The sequence below is a fragment of the Diadema antillarum genome, unplaced genomic scaffold, assembly GCF_040938485.1.
Source record: "Diadema antillarum isolate AM-2024a unplaced genomic scaffold, OU_Dant_1.0 seq00000836_RagTag, whole genome shotgun sequence".
NCBI classification, from domain to species: domain Eukaryota; kingdom Metazoa; phylum Echinodermata; class Echinoidea; order Diadematoida; family Diadematidae; genus Diadema; species Diadema antillarum.
In genome coordinates this window covers 18,502-43,680 of record NW_027271712.1, presented here as the reverse complement: position 1 = coordinate 43,680, position 25,179 = coordinate 18,502, and the positions used below count along the sequence as shown (strand labels likewise).

At 37.7% G+C, this 25,179-nt stretch overlaps 1 protein-coding gene across 1 annotated transcript; it reads left to right on the top strand.

Annotated features, from left to right (window-relative positions):
- Positions 1–287: 287 nt before the first annotated feature.
- On the top strand, positions 288–24,247 carry LOC139740123 (uncharacterized). Its single transcript, XM_071650705.1, has 3 exons — positions 288–419; positions 15,424–15,486; positions 21,864–24,247. Coding segments are annotated over exons 1-3 (2,436 nt in total). The 5' UTR covers positions 288–417; the 3' UTR covers positions 24,235–24,247.
- Positions 24,248–25,179: the final 932 nt, after the last annotated feature.

Genomic DNA, 25,179 nt, shown 5'->3' with positions numbered 1-25,179 from the left:
GTTGAATATATATTTTATCAAATATATATTTTGTCCAATATATTTCTGTGTAATGAAATTTTACTTGATGAAATGGTTTTTTTAGTTGGTGTCGAACATAAATATTTGATTCCCTTCTAGCGCGCCATAAGCAAACGATGCGCTGCAGCATATGCATGCCATGCCATCGGAGTGCATAAGTACACGCATGCAAAATGCGTACTGTGTATATGGTATGAGTACAAACTATATCGCTGATGAGCAGAATACTCCTAGAAGCTAGCTGGTATATTGGCATAGATATAGCCGTAGAACCTTCGAAGGCAGCACGACCGGTAACGACATGAAGCCTCTGTCTCCCCGCCGTTAAATTACTGCTAGCCCTACATTTACAAGACCGACCGGGTAGCCTGACTTACGTCGTTTGTTGTGTGAAAGATGTAAGTAGAGTGGATAATTGTAGGAGGTCCAAGTGTAGATTCGGTCACTTCGCTTCGGCAATAGGGTCCTATTACTACACCTGGCATGTACACAGCCCTGTCGCTGTGTATGGGTCCAGTGTCACGTCGCGCTTCCCACGGGGTCGGTGATCGAGCACTCACCTCAGCTTGCAGCTCCCTGACCCTGCTGCTGCTCAGGTGTTGCAACAACAACAACTGCTGCTGTAAAACGTTCGGCATAGAACTGGACGTACTGACTACTGGTGTGGTGGGGCGAAGCTACGGGTACATGACATGAATGATATGGGGTAATTTCTGGCTATATTTCTTACGAAGCTACGGGGGTGACATGGGGTAATTTCTGGCTATATTTTTCTTAGTTAGATCCGGTTTTGGGCAAAATCGTGAAATAGGCCCCACCGCAGTGCGCGTGCACCCGTGCGTTAGCAAGCAAGGGTAGGTCCTAGGCCTAGGGTTAGCTTTAGGGTTAGGGTTTAGGGTTAGTGAGGGTTGTATTTGTGGTTAAATTGGCCGTTAAATTAGTCGAGGGACATTAGGGAGTCCTTCCGAGAAGAAAGGGAAGACGAAAGATGCTATGCTGTGGAAATCGGCCCCACCGCTGTATCAATTTCGCGTAAACGCCGTTTGGTGGGGCCGCATTCACGAGTATTATAGTATACTGTGGAAGGAAGCCCCACCGCCGTGCTTACCTACCGATGAACGCCACACGGTGGGGCTGAATTCACGAGTATTTTATAGGCGAGCCGCCGTAGTAGTTAGTACGGACACGCAGTGGTGGGGCCTATTTCACGACTATGCCCGGTTTTGTGATAGTATTGGTGTATTGTGTTGCATGTGTTGTCAACTAAAGAGCAAGCCTACAAAACTTACATCAGGCCAACCCTAGAGTACTCATCCTCAGTATGGGACCCACATACCAAAGAACTCTATCACAGATAGAGACAGTGCAACGACGTGCCGCCCGCTTTGTGTTGTCTGATTACAGACAGCAAAGTAGTGTTGCCCTAATGCTACAGAAACTACAGTGGCAGTCACTCAATGACCGCCGTGCCCACAACAAGGTAATCATGCTATATAGAATCATGAATGGCCTTGTGGCTATCCCCGCAGCCCCACCCTACATATTCCCAGCTTCAGGAGGAACAAGAGGTCACCATCTACAAATCAGACAACATCATTGCAGAATCCTAGCATACCAGCATAGCTTTTTCCCGAGTGTGGTCTGTCTATGGAATGCTCTCCCAACCGAAGCGGTGTCAGCCCCATCCATTGAGGTCTTCAAGCACCGCCTCTCGTCAGTCACCCTCCGTTAAAACAGCAAGATATTTGGTTTTTACTTGCACTTTTATTTTGCCCTCCTCTTTTAATTTTTTTTTTTGTTTTTGTGTGTGTGTGTTCACACTGCATACTGCACTACACGTGTTCCCGTGACCGCGCACCTCACTGCACTCAGTACGACTATACTCTACTAAGAGGGATGTACTTTAATGGAGGAAGAAAATGATCTTCAGTGTGATCTTAGAGTGTGCATGGTATAGAGTGTGCATGGTACCATACTCCATTATCCACAGGCTGATCGACATCCCGCATGAACACTTCATACCAGCCACTGGACCATCTACACGAGGGAATCCAAACAAATTTCAAATCCCGTATGCCAGAACCCAAACATATCAGAAGACATTCTTTCCTGACGCAATTAAACTATGGAACTCTTTACCACCAAGTATAATTAGAAGCACCTCCCTACAGTTCTTCAAACAGGGGGTGCAACAGATTAGGCTTCGTTAAGCCTCTTCTGTCTTTTTTAACTGCACATATAGAATCTGTAGCGATCCTTTTACTTGCACTTTTCATCTGGGCACTTGACAAGCACAAGTACGATAATACGCCAACGGCGGTCTGTACTTTACTGGAAGAAGAAGAAGAAGAAACATGCACAAACTCATGTTGTTACAGTTACAGTTAGTACAAATTGTATGTGCGACCAGCCAGCCCCACAACGCGAAGCTCCCACCTATAATATTACAGGGGCCGCGGAACGTTTTCCAGTGTGTGTGTGTGTGTGTGTGGGGGGGTGTCAAGGTCAAGGCCCCCCTCGCTTAATTGATCTTAGACCCCGTTTACAGTGCGGGACCGGGCTTAGCCCGGCCTCAATTGCGCGGCCGAGCCTCGCAATTTTGTCCGTTTACACTGCTGTGCTCGGCTTTTGTTGATTCAAACCTTTCAATATTTTGTCGTAGTGGCGCTCTGCTTGTAAACATATGCAATTTATTATTGTCTGTCCCCTAAATTCTTGAGTCTCACGCAGAATGCTTGAGACTTGGTAGCTCTGCTCTTTGCATTTTTATGTTGTTGATTGAATGGAAATAATAGTAATGGTGCAATTTGATGCATGTTTTTGCATGTTTAATCGACTTGAAATGGTTCCACTTGTTTAAGGTAGCAGGATATTTTGATGTGGATTATTATTGAACATAACTTGGGTGTAAAGTGGTACCATTTGAATAAACTTCTTAATAATTATTAATAATCATTACAATGAATTTCATGAACGCTGTCTGTTGAGCAATCAAATAGTAAAAGGCATGCACACAAGGGCGTACATAAGGCATATTTCTCCTCCCACACGAAGGTGATTTTACATCTTCAGACCTGAAATTCAGCAATCTGGTGCAAACTTTATTCCAGCTCCCTTCCCCCCTCCCACAAAAAAAGAAATGAATGAATGATGGAAGGGCAAGTCCAAGATAATGTCCCCTCAGATGCTCAGAATTCATCTTGATTTAATCAAAAAGTTATTGATATCATATTGTAGCCAAAGAGTTAAATTATATATTTCCAGCAAAGAAAATATTTGATTATGCAAATTAATGCAAGAAATATGGCCTTAATTTGCATAAATTAAAAACAAACCTTACGTATGGGACAAATTAAAAATATTCATCTAAAATCAGTTGAATTTGTCCTTGACCTAGTTCCTTTATGGATATGACCCCTGTATGAGCTAGTATAATTTCCAATAGGTAAGACAAAGTCAGCACATTAATTATGCAAATTATGCTCTTTCCCAGAACGAAGTGTCCCATACGTAAGGATTTGAGTATGTTTTTTAAAGTTTTTTCTGAAGATTTCCAACATTGACCAATCATACTTTAGGAAGTTCTAATTTATTCATTTTAACTCCAGATTAGCAAAACTAAATGTGGAAATTTAATTAGTCCTTCATCTTATAACTAATTAAAGTTTGCTTACGTATGGGACAAATGCCTTACGTATGGGACATTACCTATGCAAAGTGAATGGGAAAACCGCCTTTTGACATGGATGCTATATGTCCTTACATTTGTTTGGTTAATGGTTATCTTTGCACCTACTCTGAAGGATATGTCTATATATCTACCTCTCCTACTTAGTTGACCTCAGGGAGAGTGTAAGAACAGCATTATTGAGTCATTCTATGATTAAGAAAGGAAAATAAAGAATATTCATTTATACTTGTATTTTCTTATTTTCATTACAGGCTGTGCAGCTGGTCTTCAATTAACATTCCTCCTTTTAACATTTTGATATTGGACATTTTCTTAATTCAGTTATCATTTTCAACTTTACCTCTCTACAAAATGACTTTGTCCTAGAGAATGGGATTCTCTAAGTGTCATTTTAGGTGCAGTACACTGTTCAGCATGTACACAGGCTGTACAGCCTAAAAAGGGAAATCAAAACAATTGTGCTTGTGGTGCTCATCAATGACAACATTACAGGTCTTACTGAAAAGAAAAATCACTTGAGGTGACAGCAGGTAACTTTGTCATTACTTGAGTTGATAGCAAAGGAAAAACCCTACAAGAATACTTTTTATTTTGATATGATGTTTAATATTTCAACTGCACACCCTCAGAATGTGTCATGACTTATCAAGGTCATGAACATGATTTCTGAAAATCCTGTAAAATGAAGACTATAGTTTACATTTGCCATGAACCACAATATCAATACTGGTTCTGTGGTTGGAGTGCTAATAACACAAATTACACAAACAAATAGGGAATTCAATTTTCTTTTCTATATTGTGTTTGAAGAGACAGATGTGCTCTGAGACACCTTAATCAACTCATACTTACTTTGTACCCCACATCTACACAATTATCAACAAGCATTGCAATCTTGTAGTGTATGATCAAATTAGGTTATTAGAATTTATCAAACTTGTAAGTTTCAGATCAGTGAGTTACTTGAGTGTTTCAAATCTAGAATTACATTTTCTCTTAAGATTTAAATGTACAAATGATAATCTTTCCTGTATCACTACACAAGCATGTATGTATGTGTACAAAGTATAAACACAAATTTTGTCGTCTTTGGTTTCATAGTCCTGAAGCCAAGCAATTTGAAAAAAAAGCCAGCATTGGCACATACATTCTTCTATCTCTTTGTTCTACCACGGCTTTTAAACTCTAAAAGTTTCATTAAAATTGGATTGATTTTGCCGAAGCTAAAATTCACATGGCAAAACATGATGATTACAGAGCAAAATTAATTACTCTTGATTGTTGTTGTTGTGTTTTGTGCTGCATTTCAAACAATTACAAAGCTCTATAAAAACTTAGACAACTTGCAAGATAAGCCTAAAACTACTGACAGTACCCACTTCAAACTGTATTTGCATACACTGTACATAACATTTGATTTTACAGTTGAAATTATCAAGACTACAGATTAGTCATGGTACATGTGCATGTATGCTACATCAAGGTCGCAAGCTAGAATTCGCACATTTTTTTTTTTCATTTGATAAAAAATATTGACCAGAGTATTACAAATGGGCTGGAAATAGAGTGTCAGTATACTGTATCTGTATGTGTAGACATCATGAGGACAGTGTTAATGCATGACGGAATCCAAACTAAGACATTGAATTGTAAATTGGTAATTACTTTTATTTGTCTTATTTTAGCTTTTGTTAGGTATCTGAACCGGGAAAGTACCCACTTAGAAGTCTATTTCATTTGTTACATGTTGTAGTATGATTTGTGGAACTGAATATGACACTATGGGGAAATTTAAAGTCATTCCCATGAATACACTTGTGCACTAAAGACAAATGTCCCATACGTAAGTTCAGCCATGTCCCATACGTAAGGTGTACTTTCGTTAATTAAACCAACTTCATGAAAATATACGCCATTCTTTTGCAGTGGAACTTTGCTGAAAGATACTTCAGTATTGTACCTTTCTTCACTTCTAAACAGAACTTGATCAGCAAGGTACTTTCAGAGAATTTTCAATTCAAACTTTATTTTGAAAAATCCAGTTTTTCTCTGGTCCCATACGTAAGTTGCCATATTTTTCTTAATAAAATAATTAACCCAAGGTCAAATGACATCAAACTTAAACACAATATTCTTCTCAGGGCTACCAGTCCTCCTGATGATAAACAGTAAAATCCAAGTGCTCCTTCATTACTTTTCAGAGGTTTGAAATCTCTGAATGTCCCATACGTAAGGTGCGCGATATCTTGGACTTGCCCGGAAATATTTTTTTTTTTGGTACATACACGATGTGTAGTATGTTACGGTGTGTATGTACAAAGTTTCATGACGTAGAGGGGGAGGTTGTGGGAGGGGGATGCCCTGTCCCGCTGGACGGAACTTTTGCGTTTTTATGCCTCCGCCACGAAGTGGTGCCGGAGGCATTATGTTTTCGGGTAGTCCGTCCGTTCTTCTGTCCGTCCTTCCGTCCGTCCGTAATGAATTTTGTGGACAAGGTAACTATCAAAACCTTTTGAGGTATCCTAATGAAACTTGGCATGTATGTGTATTAGGGGGTGAAGTTGTGCCTATCAACTTTTGGGTGCACGTGTTCAAGGTCAAAGGTCAAAAGGTCAAGGTAAAATGCTTAAAATTTCACTATTTCCCCCATGTCTATGCAATGCCTGAAGATATTTTCTTGAAACTTAGTGTATACATGTATTACCCAATTAAGATTCTCTGGTAAAAGTGTGGGGTCATGAGGTCGAAAGGTCAAGTAAAATGTTAAAATTTCACTTTTTTCTCTCTATCTAACAAATTGTTCAAGGTATCTTTATGGAACAAAGTATATAAAATATGGGCAATTCCGCGGTTAGTAACGTTACATTTGAACAAATTTAGATGTTTGTTTTTACTACAAAATTACCATTTATTCATTTCAGGTCAAAATTCTGTCAAAAACATATTCATCCTTCCCATGTTTATGATACAGAAAAGAATGAATACAATCCAAGAAATATTAGAATTGCTATGGCAACTTAAAGGGCTGGTTAGTGACGTTACGAAAAAAAGGACATGACAAAAAAATCAGTGTCTTGTAACAAAAAGTGTGCAAAAATTCAAGTTACTTCAAACAAAGTGTTGCATTAATTTCAATTATTGCATCATGACAAATGTTCATGTAAATTTTTTTAGCAGTTTGACAGATAATTTTTTAGCTAGACCCCGAAAAGCATGGTTAGTAACGGTACGGTTAGTAACGTTACATTTGTCTGGAGTAATGCTGCAGGTCATATCACCCTTTTGTAATTGACAAAATGTCACGTGTATTCATCTTTTACCCTTTAGCAAAGCTTTGAGGGAAAAAATTCAAAGGAACCCACTGTAATTTGCATTTAAGTGAATTTCAGCATCCCCAGTCCCACATGTACATTTTAGATGATGGTTTTAGATCTCGCAAAATCAATAAATACGAAAAATAAGATCTGCTGAATTTGAAAGACCTTAATGATTGATGAACATCCATGGCATTAGTTGATACCTAAATTAAGGAGTAATATAAATAGGCACATTTCTTTTATCCATGTCATGTCCACCTAACTGCGGAATTGCCCATATGCATGTACTGACTGGCAGTGGTTATCTAGGGAATTTGGAGTTTGTGGGTCAAAGGTCAAGGGCAATACTTCAAAATTTTACTATTTTTCTTATATTTATGCAATGCCAGCAGGATTGTTTTTTTTTAAAACTTGATGTACAGGTATACATTTATAACCCACTAGATATTCTCTGGGATTTTTTTTTTTTGGCCAAGAAGGCCAAAGGTCAAAAGGTCATAGATCAAGTGAAAGTGCTGAACTTACTCCTTTCTCCATATCTCAGAAGTGGCTCAAGTTATCTTTAAACTTAGTACATATTTATGTATGTTCTGCCTGACAATGATTCCCTTATGAATCAAAAGGCCAGATGAAAATGATAACAATTTACTGTTCAATACAGAAATTGCACTTTTACTCCATCCCTTGAAAATTACTCAAGTGTGTAAACTTATGAAAGGGTCAAAGTCGAAGTTCAAGTTCTTAAATCCCCAAATACATGCTCTCCTATTTATCCAAGGTTAAACATAGGTCAAGGAAGGTGAACATTCGATACATTTGTGACAAACATGTCATTTTAATATTTTGCCAATTTTGTGAAAATGTAATCACACATTGTCCACATGTACTATAAACCTATTACAGGAGTATCATGCATTAAGGCGGAGGCATACCAGTTGCCATAGCGACATTTCTAGTTAGAATTGAAATAAAGCGATCTGACGCACACTTTTGTGGGTAATTTAGAAATTGTCATTCCCCAAAGTGTACTATTAAAGTCTAATCAGCCATTCCATGTAACTAGACAGGGGGACCTTAAAATTTCAAGTTCTAGCAATTAAGAACAAGTATTCATATTTGGGTAGGTGTATGTTCAAAGGATGTAAATCTAATTTTTCACTGCTTTTCACTTTCTAACAGCAGAGTTACACCTCCCAGAACAAAAGATCACATTTACTTAAAAATGATGCCTCTTTGGTACTTTTTTTAATTTCACTATTTAAGGCATGTTCTATTATCTATAGATTCATAATTTTTTTCACATAAGGTCTTATTTTGTACCCATTTTAGCATTTTGATATATATATTTTTTAATTTACATGTATTGAGCTTGACAATATTTATGATTGAAAACACCCTCGAAATGAGTCATGCGAGTCACAAAAATATGTCTATATTTTAGATTGCATAAAAAGTAGTACAGGGCAAGTCGAAGCTATTTTGCGCCAGTAACACGGACATCACAAACAAATTCAGCCCTATATTTCTCAGGGTTATGAAAGCTCAATTGTTTGGTTGTTTCTGGTAGATAGTAGGTACCTACACACAAAACAACAGAAATAATGAGAATTACTCATTCTGTAATTAGTTTAAATGCTAATTCATTCCCCAGTAACGCGTGGGACCAGAAAGAAGGCTTTTTTTATTTTACTTTGTTTCTTAAATATTGTGAAAATACTTGTCACACTAAAAATTCATTGTGAACAACTTGTTACACATCTATTACTGAAGAGAAAACAACATGTTTCATTCTCTCAAGTTCAATTTTAAAAAGATGGGTATGTAGTAATGCGTAGGACAAGTAACGCGTGGGACATTTTTGTCACTATGTGTAATATTCTAAAAAAGGCATACTAGTTGAGAAAAGTTTAAGTTCGTTATTTATTTTAGGCAGTAAGACAGATAATTCATAATATTTTACCTCATTTGATTAAAAAAAGGCTTTATTTACCACTTCATAAATTAATTAAACTGATCCATTTAGTACATCATTTTTATGGAGGCTATGCAAATCGTCTGATGAGAATGGATAGAAGTACAATGTAGGCTGTTAACCACATTAGAAATTCAACTGCTTGAAACTACCTATCATATTGCTCCCTAAAATGCCCAACACTGCCTGTACATTTGTTTTTGTTTTTTAGTTTTACATTGTATGCTTAACTGTTATTATTATATAGAATATATTTTGAAAGAGGTAAAAAGGTCAACAAAAGTATGTCAGAATTATATCTGTGACACACCATTCTCTTTGTAAAGTCATAATAGGCTTTCAAACAAACATAACTTACAACACCCAAAAATAAACATGCAGTAAACTATTTTATGTGATTTATAAAGGCCATGAGAAAATATTGAGTAACAATTAACTATTCAATGCAGAAATTGCACTTTTTCTCAATTCCTTGAAAATTGCTTAATGCATTAACTTATAAAAGGGTCAAAGTCAAGTAAAAGTCCTCAAATTCCAAAATACATGCTCTCCCATTTGTCCAATTATATCTACATTGCAGGTCAAGGAAGGTGAATATTCAACACATTTTTGACAAATATGTCATTTTAATATTTTGCCAATTTGGTAAAACTTGTCATCACTTGTCCACATGTACTATAGATCTTGTAGGAGAATCATGCATTATGGCGGAGGCATTCCAGTCGCCATAGTGATATATACTTTTTTATGCCTCCGCCACGAAGTGGTGCCGGAGGCATTATGTTTTCGGGTTGTCCGTCCGACCTCCCGTCGGTCCTTCCGTCCTTCCGTCCGTCCGTCTGTAATGAATTTTGTGGACTGCATAACTAAAAAACTTTTTGAGTTATCCTAATGAAACTTGGCATGTAAGTGTATTAGGGGGTGAAGTTGTGCCTATCAACTTTTAGGTGCACATGCTCAAGGTCAAAGTTCAAAAGGTCAAGGTCAAGTACATAAAATTTCACTATTTCCACAATATCTATGCAATGCCAGAAGATATTTCCTTGAAACTTAGTGTATACATGTATTACCCAATTAAGATTCTCTGGTGAAAGTTTGGGGTCATGAGGTCAAGGGTCAAAAGGTCAAGTAAAATAAAAATATTAAAACTTCCCTTGGAAATTGTTCAAGGTATCTTCATGGAGCAAGGTGTATACATGGTCATGTACTGACTGGCAGTGATTATCTAGACAATTTAGGGTTCATGGGGTCAAAGGTCAAGGGCAACACTTCAAAATGTTACTATTTCCCTCATGTTTATACAATGCCAGCAGGATTATTTTTTTTTTACACTTGGTGTATGCATGTGTAACCTAATAGAGATTCTCTGGAAAGTTTTTTTTTTCTTTCTTTTTCTTTGCCTCAAAGATCAAAAGGTCAAAGATCAAGTGAAAGTGCTGAACTAACTTTTTCCTCCATATCTTGGAAGTGGCTCAAATTATCTTCAAGTTGAACTTACTACATGCATGTTCTGCCTCACAGTGATTCTTATGAATTTTAGGGTCAAAGGCCAGATGAAAATGGTAACGATTTACTATTCAATACAGAAATTGCACTTTTTCTCTATACCTTGAAAATTACTCAATGCATAAACGTATGAATGGGTCAAAGTCAAGTTAAAGTCCTTAAATCCCCGAATACAAGCTCTCCCATAAAAAATCGTCCAGTTAAATCTAGTCAAGGTTGGTGAACATTCAACACATTTGTGACAAACTTGTCATTTTAATATTTTGCCAATTTTGTGAAAATGTAATCACACATTGTCAACATGTACTATCTAGACCTATTAGGAGAATCATGCATTATGGCGGAGGCATACCAGTTGCCATAGCGACATTTCTAGTTTAATATTCTTGCATTTCCTTTTCCTAGCCTTATACATGTAGGCTTTATATTCTTTCAAATATGTCTCATGTCCACATTTTTCATAATCTTCTTTTATTCACACACACATTCTCACACATACCCACGCTTGTGCACACACACACATGATACAAACTACCCCAATCATTTGCTACCTTCACTGTATTTAAGCTGAGGGAATGGCGGAAAAAGTATTTTCTTTTTAGAGATACCAGAAGAACTTGCTCTGATTACTATGAGATACACCTGTAGCTACATTCAGATCGATTGCGGGGCTCACTGCATGCTGTGAATGTGTTTTGTACACCCTGCTGCGCTGTCTGACTGCTCCTGATAAGTTACTGATTCTGCAAAGAACTTGCATATGAAGTACTCTATATGAGAGAGAATTTTTGAAGTAGCGTGCTAAAGCTTGTAAACACTGGTAGAGCAATTTTGACTGCCATGAAGTTTCATCAACCCGAATGCCCGAGGCATCTCGAGTAATTGTACTGTATATGAGCCATACAGTTATACCTACCAAGGATTGACCTTTAGCACTTTATACATGAGGAATACTGATCCATATCACCAAATCTTGAGATACATGGACATACTTCATTGAGATCATACCATTATGTCGAATTTGAGGACAGACAATTTTCACTATACTTTGGGATACTTGGCCTTTGACTTTGACCTTAGATTTAATTATATAAGGAATCTACTTTTTCAGAATCTCAGTTTAGACTTCCACTGGACTTCCTTTAGGGTCAATGTTAATTCAAACCACAAGCACAGTGAGCCTTTGACTCCTTCCACCACCAAGTACATGAACAAACAATTTGTTATTGACCCATCGACTTACATCACCACTGGCTGCAGGGCACTTCTACCTGATCTTGTATGGCAAGGAAGGATTTTTATTGTTGTTGTTGTTGTTAATTTCTATGAAGAGAGTGGCCAGTGGCACTTCGTGGAATTCCTGGATTTGCTCCCGCCTCCTGGTGACACTTGACACTGACTTTTGTTTTCACCCTTATCCTTCCTAGAAAATATTTCATGTTTATTTCTTTCTCATTGAGTTTTATCATTAGTATCACATTTCTAAACAAAGTTACCGTATACTAAACTAGAACTGTCGCTACGGCGACTGGTATTGTCCGCCATATTGCATGATTCTCCTAGTAGCCGGATTCACTCGTTCAAAATAGCAGGATGACGATTGCGCTCTATATCTCGAGTTTTTTTGCGAGCGTCCACACGTACCAAATTAGCGGGATAGCGATCGCGATCGGTATCCCGCTAATTTGGCGAGCGTCCACACGTACCGAATTATCCCGCTAATTGCCGATAGAGATAACAACAAAGCCTGCAAACTGGGTCACACAGCGCCCTTCTCTATCACTTCCTGCGCGCACTTCCCTTTGTCCTTCACAGAGGCCTTGCTGTTGTGATGTGCGCATTGCATCATGGGATATAAAAACTTGAGATTCTAATCCCGTCCGTTCATGCGTACCAGCGCGGGGCCAATTATCCCGCTAATTGATGAACTAGCGCAAGATTTCTTGTGATTAGCATGGCGATGCTTATCTCGCTTATTAATCAGGTTTTTTCTGTCCACATGTGCAAAAAACTCGAGATGGACCGATCGCGATGCAAATCTTGAGATTTGTATCCCGCTAATTTGTGTACGTGTGAACCCCCTAATAGGTCGAGATAGAACATGTGGACAATGTGTGATTACATTTTCACAATATTGGCGAAATAAATGAAAAGTTTGTCACAAATGTGTTGAATGTTCACCTTCCTTGACCTAGGTTTAATTGGATGAATAGGAGAGCATGTATTTGGGGATTGAAGGACTTTAACTTGACTTTGGCCCATTCATATGTTTATGCATTGAGTAATTTTCAAGGTATGGAGAAAAAGTGCAATTTCTGTATTGAATAGCAAATTGTTACCATTTTCATCTGGCCTGTAACCCTAAAATTCATAAGATAATCACTGTCAGGCAGAACAAGCACAAATGTGTACGCTTCAAGATAACTTGAGCCACTTCCGAGATATGGAGGGAAACGTTAGTTCAGCTCTTTTCACTTGATCTTTGACCTTTTGACCTTTGAGGCAAAAAAAAAGAAAAAAATTCCAGAGAATCGCTATTAGGTTATACATGCATACACCAAGTGTAAAAGGAAGATTAGTCCTGCTAGCCTCGCATAAACATGAGGGAAATAGTAAAATTTTGAAGTGTTGCCCTTGACCTTTGACCCCTGACCTTTGACCCCATGAACCCTAAATTGTCTAGATAATCACTGCCAGTCAGTGCATGTATGGCTTGTTGCATGAAGATACCTTGAACAATTTCCAAGGTATGGAGAAAAAAGTGAAGTTTTTATATTTTTACTTGACCTTTGACCTTTGACCTCATGACCCCAAACTTTCACCAGAGAATCTTAATGGGTAGGTGAATACATGTATACACTAAGTTTCAAAAAATTATCTTCAGGCATTGCATAGATATGGTAGAAATAGTGAAATTTGATGTATTTGGCTTTGACCTTTTGACCTTTGACCTTGAGCATGTGCACCTTAAAGTTGATAGGCACAACTTCACCCCCTAATACACATACTACCAAGTTTCATTAGGATACCTCAAAAGGCTTTTTAGTTACGCTGTCCACAAAATTCATTACGGACGGACGGAAGGACAGATGGACGGAAGGACGGACAACCCGAAAACATAATGCCTCTGGCACCACTTCGTGGCGGAGGCATAAGAAATGCCAACTTAGCCATTTAAGTGAACTCTAACCCTTGGCCTAGGGATTTGACCTGAAATGTCAAGAAATCTGCACGACAGATGACCCACAGACAACCCAAAACATAATGCCTCCAGCATTCTATTGATTAGAGGCATATATTCATTTTTAATAACTTAATATTTTTTATTTTTGGGGGTTTACATTTCATTGCCTCTGCCATATAGTGGTGCCGGAAGCATTATCTTTTTGGGTTGTCTGTCCATCTGTGATCAATGTTGTGGACAGTTTAACAATTCCATTTTCTAACATAATGAATGAGCACTTGACTGCTTGCAGAAAGCAGGTGGAATTGGCTACTCAGTACTCTTAACATATACTGTCAGTATCAAGTTGATGGAATATGTAATTTTTCATAAAAAATGAGTTTTTGTGGAATTCCCTTCATATTTTCTATTCATCGTTGTCCACACATGACATCATAACCTGGTAGTCCCCTCATCCAGTGGTTCCAACACCAAAGCTTCAAAAATTCATAACTTTTATAGCAATTGTCCGATTTTCTTCTTGAAAACTTTCACTGGTGTGTTCTACTAATGTTGCTGCTTTCATTCAATCGACATTTCTCTTTGGGTTTTGGTATCCCTTAAGCATTTGACTTGAAATATGACACATTTGACCGCTGTGTGCAAACTTATTCTTCTGTCAATGTTGAACAATGCGTTGCCAAGGTACATGTAATAGACAAGCATAATTTGAATCAAAATCACAAAAATACTGTGGATTCACTTAACTCCCTCAGTCTGAGCATTTGGTTTGAAATTTGGCACATGTGACAGCAGTAATGCCAAGATATGCAAACTTCATCTTTCATCATTAATTATTGAACAATGTGTTGCCATGGTAATAGTATATTTTTGAATAAAAATCATACAAAAATTTGGATTCAGCTAACTCAGTCTTTTTTAGCATTTGGCTTCAAATTTGGCACATGCTAACACTATATTCCCTGGATGTGCAGAAATTTTCTTTTGTCATTGTTGAAAAAATTTTATGTTGCCATGGTAACAGCATATTTTGAATGAAAATCATCCCCCAACTTTTGACAATTTGGCTTGAAATTTGGCACATATGGCTATGATATAGTTGTGTAAACCTAATTTTTGTTAATGTCGAACATTGTGTTGTCATGGGAACAACATTCTTTATCATAGAAATTGCCAGTTTATTTGTCTTATTTAGTTTTGAGCTCTTGAGATATGTCACATGTGATTAACAGTGAGCAATTATTAAATGTTGAACAATGATAATTGTCTTTTTTTTAATGGAAAGCAAGCAAAGAAAGTTATTTCTGATTGAGTTTACTCATTCAGTTTTAGGTAATGGTATGGATCACATTGTGTGATAGTTCTAGACAATTTGTATCATGATGATTATTGCAATGAAGGATCTTTGATGAAGAGTAAGAAGACAAAATTGTTTATGCAGTGGTTGCTAGGGGTCCTTTCTGATCAGCTTTGTGACCTGTGGTGAAAATATTTCAGAATTATCCTTCAGATGCTAAAAACATGTTGAATGAGTTTTAGAAATGAAAAAAGATTTGCCTTTCAAGATTGTCGCCAAGTTTTGTTTTCATATAATCAAATGTACTTTGTTGTTTTCTCCTTCTTTGACAACCCCACTGTGACCTTTCCTTTGTGTGATGTCTTTGCAAAGACCAGGGACGTAAATCCTTTGAGTGTCATTAGCCATCTTTTCTTACTGTCTCCACTCTTTTAGGAGTGATCTAACGTCATCAGATGAAGATGGAGGGTGGACTGTGTTCTGTGCATATGAGGATGAGTAAGTCTATGTTAGTCTAAATATTATGCTGTTTTCTCTTACATCATGTAAAGATTAAGAAAGAACTCATTAAAAAAAAAACCTGCAATGTATTTTTCTGTTTATTTATTTCAGGGCAAGTCCAAGATAAGGTCCCCTCAGAAGGCAAAATTTCATCTTTGTTCAATATTGACATGTTTGGTATCATTTTGAAGCTTATGAGTGGAAGTTTTGGTTTCCATGGAGGAAAAAAAATGTAGATTTATGCAAATTTCAAGGGCATCATTTGCATAAATGTGAAACACAGCGTTACATATGGGACATAAAAATTCATATAATTAACTTGGTATGAAAATTTAGGGATTATGCAAATGATTATGCAAATTAGCTTGTGTCCTATCATGAGATGTCCCATATGTAACAAATAGAGGTCATTATTTTAGTTTTTTCTGACATTTCTAAGGATATTTGAATGCCCTTTTGGAAAGTTCTAATTTATTGTTTAGAGAAGTTAAATACCATAGAAAGAAAAAATAGTAAAAGATATATTTTTTATTAGACAGTGAAATAATGTTATGTATGGGACAAATACGTTACGTATGGGACATCCTCATACATAATGCATGTGAATGCATGTAGCTAGCTGGGAAGGTCTCTCAGTACACAAATGGTCAATCATCCTGAAGAAAGCATCCCAACTTTGCAGACTACTTTTGAATTATAGACACTTGAAACAATACATGTACTACTGTAACTTGACTGAACAATTTTCAGAAAGGGGGAGGGGTGGATGGCAAAATACACCATGAAAATCAGCATTAAAGGGATGGTATAGTTTTGTAGAAATGGGGATTCAGTTTTCAACATATGAGATGATTGGAAACCAATTATATGAATTATTAAAGATCATACAATTCTAAGATTTAGAGGAATTCAAAGTTTATTTGATGGAGATCCGATTTGAAATAACAGATATAAAAAAACAAGCAAATACAAAGTAAAATGAAGTGGTCATAAAAAATGTACCCACCTATTGTTAGGACACCATGTTTCTGGATATCTCAGCCATTTCATAATGGATCTTTGTCATGTTAACTTTGAATTCCTCCTAGAATTGTATGCTATTTAAATATTTCATAAAAGAAGTGCTAATTATCTTGTAAAAGTTGAAATCAGAATTCCCATTTGAACCAGAACTTTACAGTCCTTTTAAGTGGAGACCTCTGATTTAAAGGGTACTGAAACCAAATACACAAGCAGATTGAAAGATCGCAGTTCAACTACTAGTATGTTGGGTACTGTTCACCACACAATGTAGAGCTCTAGCTACATTGTAGCTGGACATTGTATAACACGTGCAGGGTTGTCCACAAGGGGTTTTTGCATGTCGCTGTGACATTATGCTAAAGTTTTTGCACAACATCCTTCAAAATGTGCGACATTCCCCTCAATCACCCTCATGAACACGAGACACATTAGCACTCTTTTTGTCCCCGCTGAACGAGTTCGAGCAGGGGACTATGAAACGGGCTACTTACGTGTGTGTGTCCGTATGTCCGTGCGTCTGTCTTGTCTGTGTGTGCGTCCCCGTGTGATCAAAATGTTCAATTTGCTGCTTCTCTGTCATTTATGAGCCAATTTTTATTCTGTTTGCTTTATATGATAGCACTACATGAGAGCTTTGAAACTGCTACACAGAATTTCAGTTGTTACCTTTGACCTTGACCTTTGACCTATATTGTACATTTTGCTTCAAAATGCTACTCCTTCGCCATTTCTAACCCGATTTCGATTCCGTTTTATGGCACTACATGTAGGTGAGGGCTTCAAAACTTCTACACCGAATTTTGACCTTTGACTTCTTTGACCTTTGACCTTGATTTTTTACCTGGATTGTACATTTTGCTACAAAATGCTACTCCTTCACCATTTCTAACCCAATTTCACTTCCGTTTGCTTTATGTGATGGCACTAGGTGAGGGCTTCAAAACTTCTAAACAGAATTTTGACCTTTGACTTCTTTGACCTTTGACCTTGATTTTTGACCTATATTGTACATTGGCTACAAAATGCTACTCCTTCGCCATTTCTAACCCGATTTCGATTCCGTTTGCTCTATGTGATGGCACTAGGTGAGGGCTTCAAAACTTCTACACAGAATTTTGACCGTTGACTTCTTTGACCTTTGACCTTGATTTTTTACCTATATTGTACATTTTGCTACTAAATGCTACTTCCGGCGGGGACATATATTACGCACCGCGTACTTTCTACTTTTTTGTCTTTTTCTTCTTCTTCATTTTTCTGTCCTTTTTATGCCTCCGCCACGAAGTGGTGCCGGAGGCATTACAATGTATGTTTTCAGGTTGTCCGTCTGTCCGTCCTTCCGTCCGTAATGAATTTTGTGGACGGCGTAACTTATAAACCTTTTGAGGTATCCTCATGAAACTTGGCATGTATGTGTATTAGGGGGTGAAGTTGTGCCTACCAACTTTTGGGTGCACATGATCAAGGTCAAAGGTCAAAAGGTCAAGGTCAAATATGTGAAATTTCACTATTTCCCCTATATCTATGCAATACCTGAAGATATTTTCTTGAAACTTAGTGTATACATGTATTACCCAATTTAGATTCTTTGATGAAAGTTTGTGGTCATGAGGTCAAAGGTCAAAAGGTCGAGTAAAATATTAAAACTTCACTTTTTTCACCGTACCTTGGAAATTGTTCAAGGTATCTTCATTGAACATAGTATAGATACATGTACTGACTGGCAGTGATTATCTAGAGAATTTAGGGTTCATGGGGTCAAAGGTCAGGGGTCAAAGGTTAAAGGCAACACTTAAAAATTTACTATTTCTCTCATATTTATGCAATGCCAGCGAGATTATTTTGTTTACACTTGGTGTATATGCATGTATAACCTAATAGAGATTCTCTGGAAAGTTCCTTTTTTTTTGCCTCAAAGGTCAAAAGGTCAAAGATCAAGTGAAAGTGCTGAACTAGCTTTTTCCTCCATATCTTGGAAGCGGCTCAACTTATTTTGTAACATACTACGTATTTGTGCATGTTCTTGACAGTGATTACCGTATGAATCTTGGGGTCAAAGGCCAGATGAAAATGGTAACAATTTATTATTTAATACCGAAATTTTACTTTTTCTCCCTACCTTGAAAATAACTCAATGCATAAACTTATGAATGGGTCCAAGCCAAGTTAAAGTCCTTAAATCCCCAAATACATGCTCTCCTATTCATCGAATTAAACCTAAGTCAAGGAAGGTGAACATTCAACACATTTGTGACAAACTTGTCATTTTGATATTTTGCCAATTTTATGAAAATGTAAGCACACATTGTCCATATTACTATAGACCTAGTAGGAGAATCATGCAGTATGGCAGAGGCATACCATTCGCCATAGCGACATTTCTAATTATTTTATTTTTCACCACGCTACACAGCATGCATTCACCCAATCACATACTCGCTGAACACAACCAGGTGGTCGCTCTCAGTCATAAATTTCTCTGGACACCCTCGTTATTCCATGACTATGATTAAAAAAACAAAACAAACAAACACATGCTTAATAGGGCGGGTGGCATTGGATGTTGAAATATCTTATGGCATATTCTGGACAGCAGAATGAGTTATCAAAACAGCAGGGCTGCCAACATTGGAAACTAGTTGAGAGTGAGACTCCCATAGGCCAATGCTATAATTTAGGGGTTAAAATGAGTGAGATCAATAGAAACGCATGCAAATGAAATTTAAGAGCGAGAAAGGACCAAAATGAGTGAGTCTCACTCTCAGTGAGTGAGAGTTGGCAGCCCTGAAACAGTCAGTGTATCGTATTGTAGTTCAAGTTGAAGATGTCCTTGTCATTTTTCATAGCATCCCCATTTAGGAGTATCATATTAAAAATATATTCAAAAGGTCTTGGGAGTAAGGATGATATATTAACATTTCAAGAACAATTAAAATCGTATGTCATAATCAAAATTTATATATGAATGATTTTTATCCAGGCATTCAAGAGTGATCATGGTGATCAAAGTGTTCAGTAGCACCAGAGAGCATCTAGAACACTGGAGCTTCCAGGGCCCTTAAGCGGGCCCTAGACCCCGGTCGCAAGGGTCTTCGTGCTTTGCGCTTGTGATGTGCGCTTTGCGCACACATACTTTCATACGCAAGATCACTTTTTTCCCCTGCAACATTGTGGACTACCCTGACATGCATCATTGATAATGAAGATGTTACTTCAAATTAGTGTTTTGGTATCATTTTGTTGTTGTTGCAAGTTATAGACAAATTGTCCTTATTCAGTTTTCAGTAGTAGCCATGATAAAAATACATGGGTATATACACTTGTACATACTGAGGTGAGACTCGAATCAATAACCTGATTGCTAGACAGACATTGTATATCTACTCGATTACTGGGGTTCCATGCAGCAGGTATTGCGTTTTACAAGGAGGTTTAATGCATCCGTGGAGTTCCAACTGGCTGCAATTATTCTAACAGTTGTCAGATTTCTATTGATGTACAAAAGAATTCCACAGGTGCACTTGTGCCTTTGATGATCGATGTTCCAAGCCGCCGTCTTGCTGAGCAATCTGAAGATTCATTTTGATCGTTATCATAAAGTTGGCCATATTTTGTTTATTTGTTTAGTAAATGAAATGAAATTTTACTTAATGATAAAGCATGTAAAACAAAAGTCAATTCCGTCCAGAAATTTGCGCAAAAGTGTAAATCAGAGCTGTACCATGTAAAATGTTTAAAACTGTACCATCCTGGAAAGCTGCTTTTATCACTTTTCCGCTTAATTTTCACAAGTGAAACTAATGTGGAATAATCTTCAAGTATAATTCTTTATTGATAGATATATAACAGATTAGTGCCCAGGTATACCCAGTCGAGTAATTTTCATCTTTATTTCAGCATTTTTTGCTCAATTTCTATTCGTGCATCCTCTTGTCTGTACCACGTACCTTTTATAAGAAGGGATAGCAAAAAGTAATTACCACTACAAAGACATACATGTATATCTTCCTTTGAAAGTAGCTGGTGATTATGCAATGAGACACGAGTCAATTGTCTTCTTATCTGAGCAGCAGATCCAGTTTGCCACATGCTTCAAATATTTTTGAGCGGCGGCTTCGAACATCTAGCAAAGGAAATAAGATGGTTGTGATTCCATTTTCTAGAACCTCCTTGGTATACGATTTCTTGCGTCAAGTTGTTTTTTATTGAAAGTGAATGGCAAACTGCCCTTTATCAATGGAAGTAAGCACTTCAATACTATTCAATTTTTTATAAGTAACTATCCTGAATAAAATACAGGGCATCCTACATACTCAGTTCGCTGGGTTATAAAAATATAGAATATGATTAAATATGATTATGGTGGTAAGTATTTGGGAAATATTGTTCCCATGACAATCTGGATCAGTATTTGAGTAATTTCAATTGATTCTACCTAAATAGGTATGCAACAGATTGTTTATTGGTATTTTTCAAAATTATTTTGCAAAATACCCATAGACGTGGTTCTCAATACACTAAAGGAATGGGGGACTAAGGGCATGCATACTCAGGTTGGTCATAAAAATATAAAAATATAATGGAATATAATATGATTATGATTATGATTGTAAATATTCGGGGAATATTGTTTCCTTGACAATCTGGATCAGTATTTGAGTAGTTTCAACTGATTTTACTTCAATAATTATGCAAAATACCCCAAAACATGGTTCTCCACACACTAAACGAATGGGAGACAAAGTGTCCCATACGTAACTGTCCCATACGTAACAAGTCATGTCTGTCTTTAATTAGAACCTGTAATTAGAGCTTTTTGCCTCATGACATGAAACTTACCTCTGATAATCTTGAATGTTCTAACTTTCATCACAGTGAGTTACAAGTTGTTGAATGATATACTTTCAGAGAGTTTTGAGGTTGAAAAAAATGTTTAAAAACGCAAAATTTTTCTGGTCCCATACGTAACGTCACATATTTTCTCTTGTAGAATATAATTGTGACGGTCATTTTTGTCCATTCTTCACATGATTATACTTCTTCTAGATATCAATCACCATGATAAAGTTCAATATGATCAAAGGACATTAACACTATTTTTCAGGTTATAAAAGTCTCTGAATGTCCCATACATAACATGCACGTTATCTTGGACTTGCCCAAATACTGATTTTGCCTTCGCAAATTGAGCATATAAACTTAAGCGTATTGACAACAAAACAGAATGTTGTTGAGGTTTCTGTAACAATGTCATCATTAGAGTTTTCTAGTGCAAGTCCAGAACAGAAATGTCATAAGGAGTCTAAAGTTATGCTCTAACTTCTCTCCTTTCCTTTCTTTTGATATATCAGGTCTGGACCTGTGGAAAAGTCACCAGAGACAAATGCAGCAAAAAGAATCAAAGTAGAGTCATCAGATATGGAATCCAGCAGCTCTGATGATGAAGCAAAAAGAATCAAAGTTGAACCATCAGATGTAGACTCCTCAGATGAAGAAAGTGATGGGGAAGCTTTTCCATCACATCGTGAGACTTTGATGTATGAACAAGTACTCTATCGAGGAAGGTGGCATGCCTTCAAAGCAGGAGGCACATTTTATAAGAATAGTAAGAGTGTTTTGACAGCTATGCTTTTTCCTGATTTTCATGTGAATGACAGTGTGCCTGTTGCATGTGATGATGACTTGGGGTTTTTGATTGATACATCCAAGCTTCGTTATGCTGCAGACTTAACCTGTGATGCAACAGGAAAATATAAGAGACCGAGCTACTCAAAGAGTGAACTTGTCATGGATGATGAACATCGAATCAGTGGAGTGAAAGAGTACAATCGTGTTGAGGGCCAGAGGTACACATTAGTCAGAAAGTATTACCCACATCGAGATACAGTTGGGTTTTATAGGACAATTTATGAAGTGCACAAAAATGGTGCTAGGATTTGTCCTAACGTTATCATCCGTTATGAGTGGCGGGCAAAGAAGACTCCTCTGAGATTCACACCTCATGGAAACAGCAAGCACTCTGTTGAACCCTTTATTCGGTCAAAGAGAGAAATGTTAGACAAGCTGAGACAATCTGTTGGACAGCCAGCACGAGAGAAGATGATTGAACTGTTTGAGGAGGAAGGAGGGAGCGAGGGAATACAGTCCTTTTCATCAGTACCCAGGAACAGGAGCCAAATTTATCGTCACAGACAGCATAATGCAAGGTCAGATTTCAAGAGACTTGTGGAAATGAGCAAATCAGGAAACTTTGTGCGGAGTGTGGAGTTGACAAATGACAATGACAGACGCCCCTACCCAAGATGTGTTCTTTACACAGACCAGCAGATTGCTGATGTAAAAAGAAATTGCTCAGATGGCAGAATGGTGACCTTTGACACTACCTTCAAGTGTGATCAGATTTTTGTTACCATTGTTTCCTATCGTCATCAATCGTTTGTTAGTAAATGCACGAAGAAGGATGTTCTCATGCCTGGGCCAATCCTTCTGCATTCCAAAAGAGATAGCAAGACCTACAAGTACTTTGGTGATCAGATTTCAAAGGCCTTAGGTAACCAGGAAGTATCGTTTCATGCATCAGATGAAGAGGCTGAAATGCTTAAGGGTCTACAAGAATCAAAGACCCTGAAAAAGAAAGGGAGACAAGGAGACTCAACTTGCCAGATCACTGTAGGAGAGAGTGGGAGTATCAGCAATGCGATAGCCAAGTGGATACGAGGACTGAAAACATGGGTTCATGTGGTAGATAGCTTGGAAGCCTTTGTGAAATCCAAATATAAAGAATTAAAGATGGCAGTCATAGGTCTGGGAGAGCAGAAAGTAGCCCCAGCACATGAAGATCTTCAGAAAACTCCTGTAGAGTGGGCAAGAATGACATTGCCAGAGCGGAGAGGTGTACTAGAAAGTGCCAATTTGTCCACGGAAGATGACAAGTCATTTCTGTCCATTCCAGCAGGAGAGAGTGGCATAACAGGCTTCCCTGCGCAGGAATTAGAAGCAGTGTGGAAAAAAGCCAGTAGCATTGTGGATACCCTCAATAGCATCGTAGATTTTCCATCAACAAGTAGGCAAATGATCTGTTTTGATGGGCAAGAACATTACAAAATCACAGAGAGAGATCTGTTTGTTTGTGATAAGCATTGCAAATCATTCATGTTGCATGATGGCTTCTTCTGTGAACACACACTGGCAGCTGCTGAGCAAAGAGGCAAACTGGCAGATCTCATTTCTAAGATTAATGCCAAGAGGCAATCTTGTACGGCCAGTGGTGTGTCACCAGTGACCAAGCAATATTCTGGAAGTGGTAAAGAGAAGAGTAAGAAGAGAAGAGCTGCCACTGCTACAGTCACGATGGGAATGTGTCATGCGTGGTCACAGCCAAGACAGCCAAGACAAGCACAGCCATTCTGTGTGACATTTAAACAAGGCTCAATGGAGACATGCTATGGATGTAATCAGCCATTTTCTGAAGCTATGTATGTTCCACCTTACGATCTTGTCTTCAAAAAACTTGATATTCAAGAATGGTTTGACAGAAGAACTGGTGAAATAAAACAGACAAATGGACTAGTTCCCACATACTATCATTTCAAGCTTGACTGCCTGCGCTGTAGATACCCATACACTGAACTGAGGGATATCATAGTTTTTGAAGAGATTCAAAAGCAACTGACAGCAGATCACAAAAGCATCTTGAGGGAATTTGGTATTGATATTGCATAGCTATTTGAACAAACATGAGTTGAGACAAAGGGCTTGAACACCCAGTGTTGAGCATTCTTTGTGTAATGTGTTTTGACGTATTGATTTTACACCTAACACTGAGAATCAGAGGTGAAATGAGCCAAGAGAAATTCTCTTTATTTTCCAATACAGCCATGAGCTAGTTTGTCAGTGACAGATTTATTTAACTGTCCAGAGTGTTGTCTTCCATATGAAAACAAGAGCTAGTCAAGTATTTTTAAGTACCATAGACACAAAAAATTCAAACCAGAGATCTCCTGATTCATCAGGAGCATGACAAAGCCATATTGAACATAGCTGACATTACAGTTAAAGAGTAAGTCATGTACAGTGAAATTTGTGTTTGACAGTGAAAGTAGTAGCCCAACTGGGCACATAAGGGGAAAAAGTGTGGTCCCGATGAAATTCCCCCACATTTCTAAGCTAAAATAGAGATTGTTGGGTGTATTTGTGACCATGCACCACATAACGAACAAAAAGTCACACCCCTTGATTTTACGTGAGGACTAAAAAAAGATGAAATGTGTCCACCGGGTTAATCTGGAGTTTTTCACCTTTTCTGAACTTTTAGGGCTATCCTACTTCTACGCAATCCCTTAGTTTGAGAGCGTAATATGAATGGGAAAGTGTGTTTTCAGCATTTTTTCTACAACCCTTTTTTGGGGGTAGGGTAGAATAATTATATAATATTGACTGGCCCTGAGGGAGGTACCAGAAAATATTGCCCAAACTGAAAGAATATTGCCCGAGTCGAAGACGAGGGCAATATGTTTTCAGTGCGGGCAATATTTATCTGGTACCTCCCGAAAGAAAGGCCAGTCAATATCATAATTATTACCTATCCCCCTAGGTAAATTAAGAAAATATGTAAATACGGCTATACACTATATATGATACAGATCAAGCCACATTTGACTACCTGTA

What these genes read in the sequence shown, in the direction of transcription:
- LOC139740123 (XM_071650705.1), top strand. An exon ending in TTCTGTGCATATGAGGATGA is followed by an intron (nt 15,487 to 21,863) that starts GTAAGTCTATGT and finishes TTGATATATCAG; the next exon opens with GTCTGGACCTGTGGAAAAGT.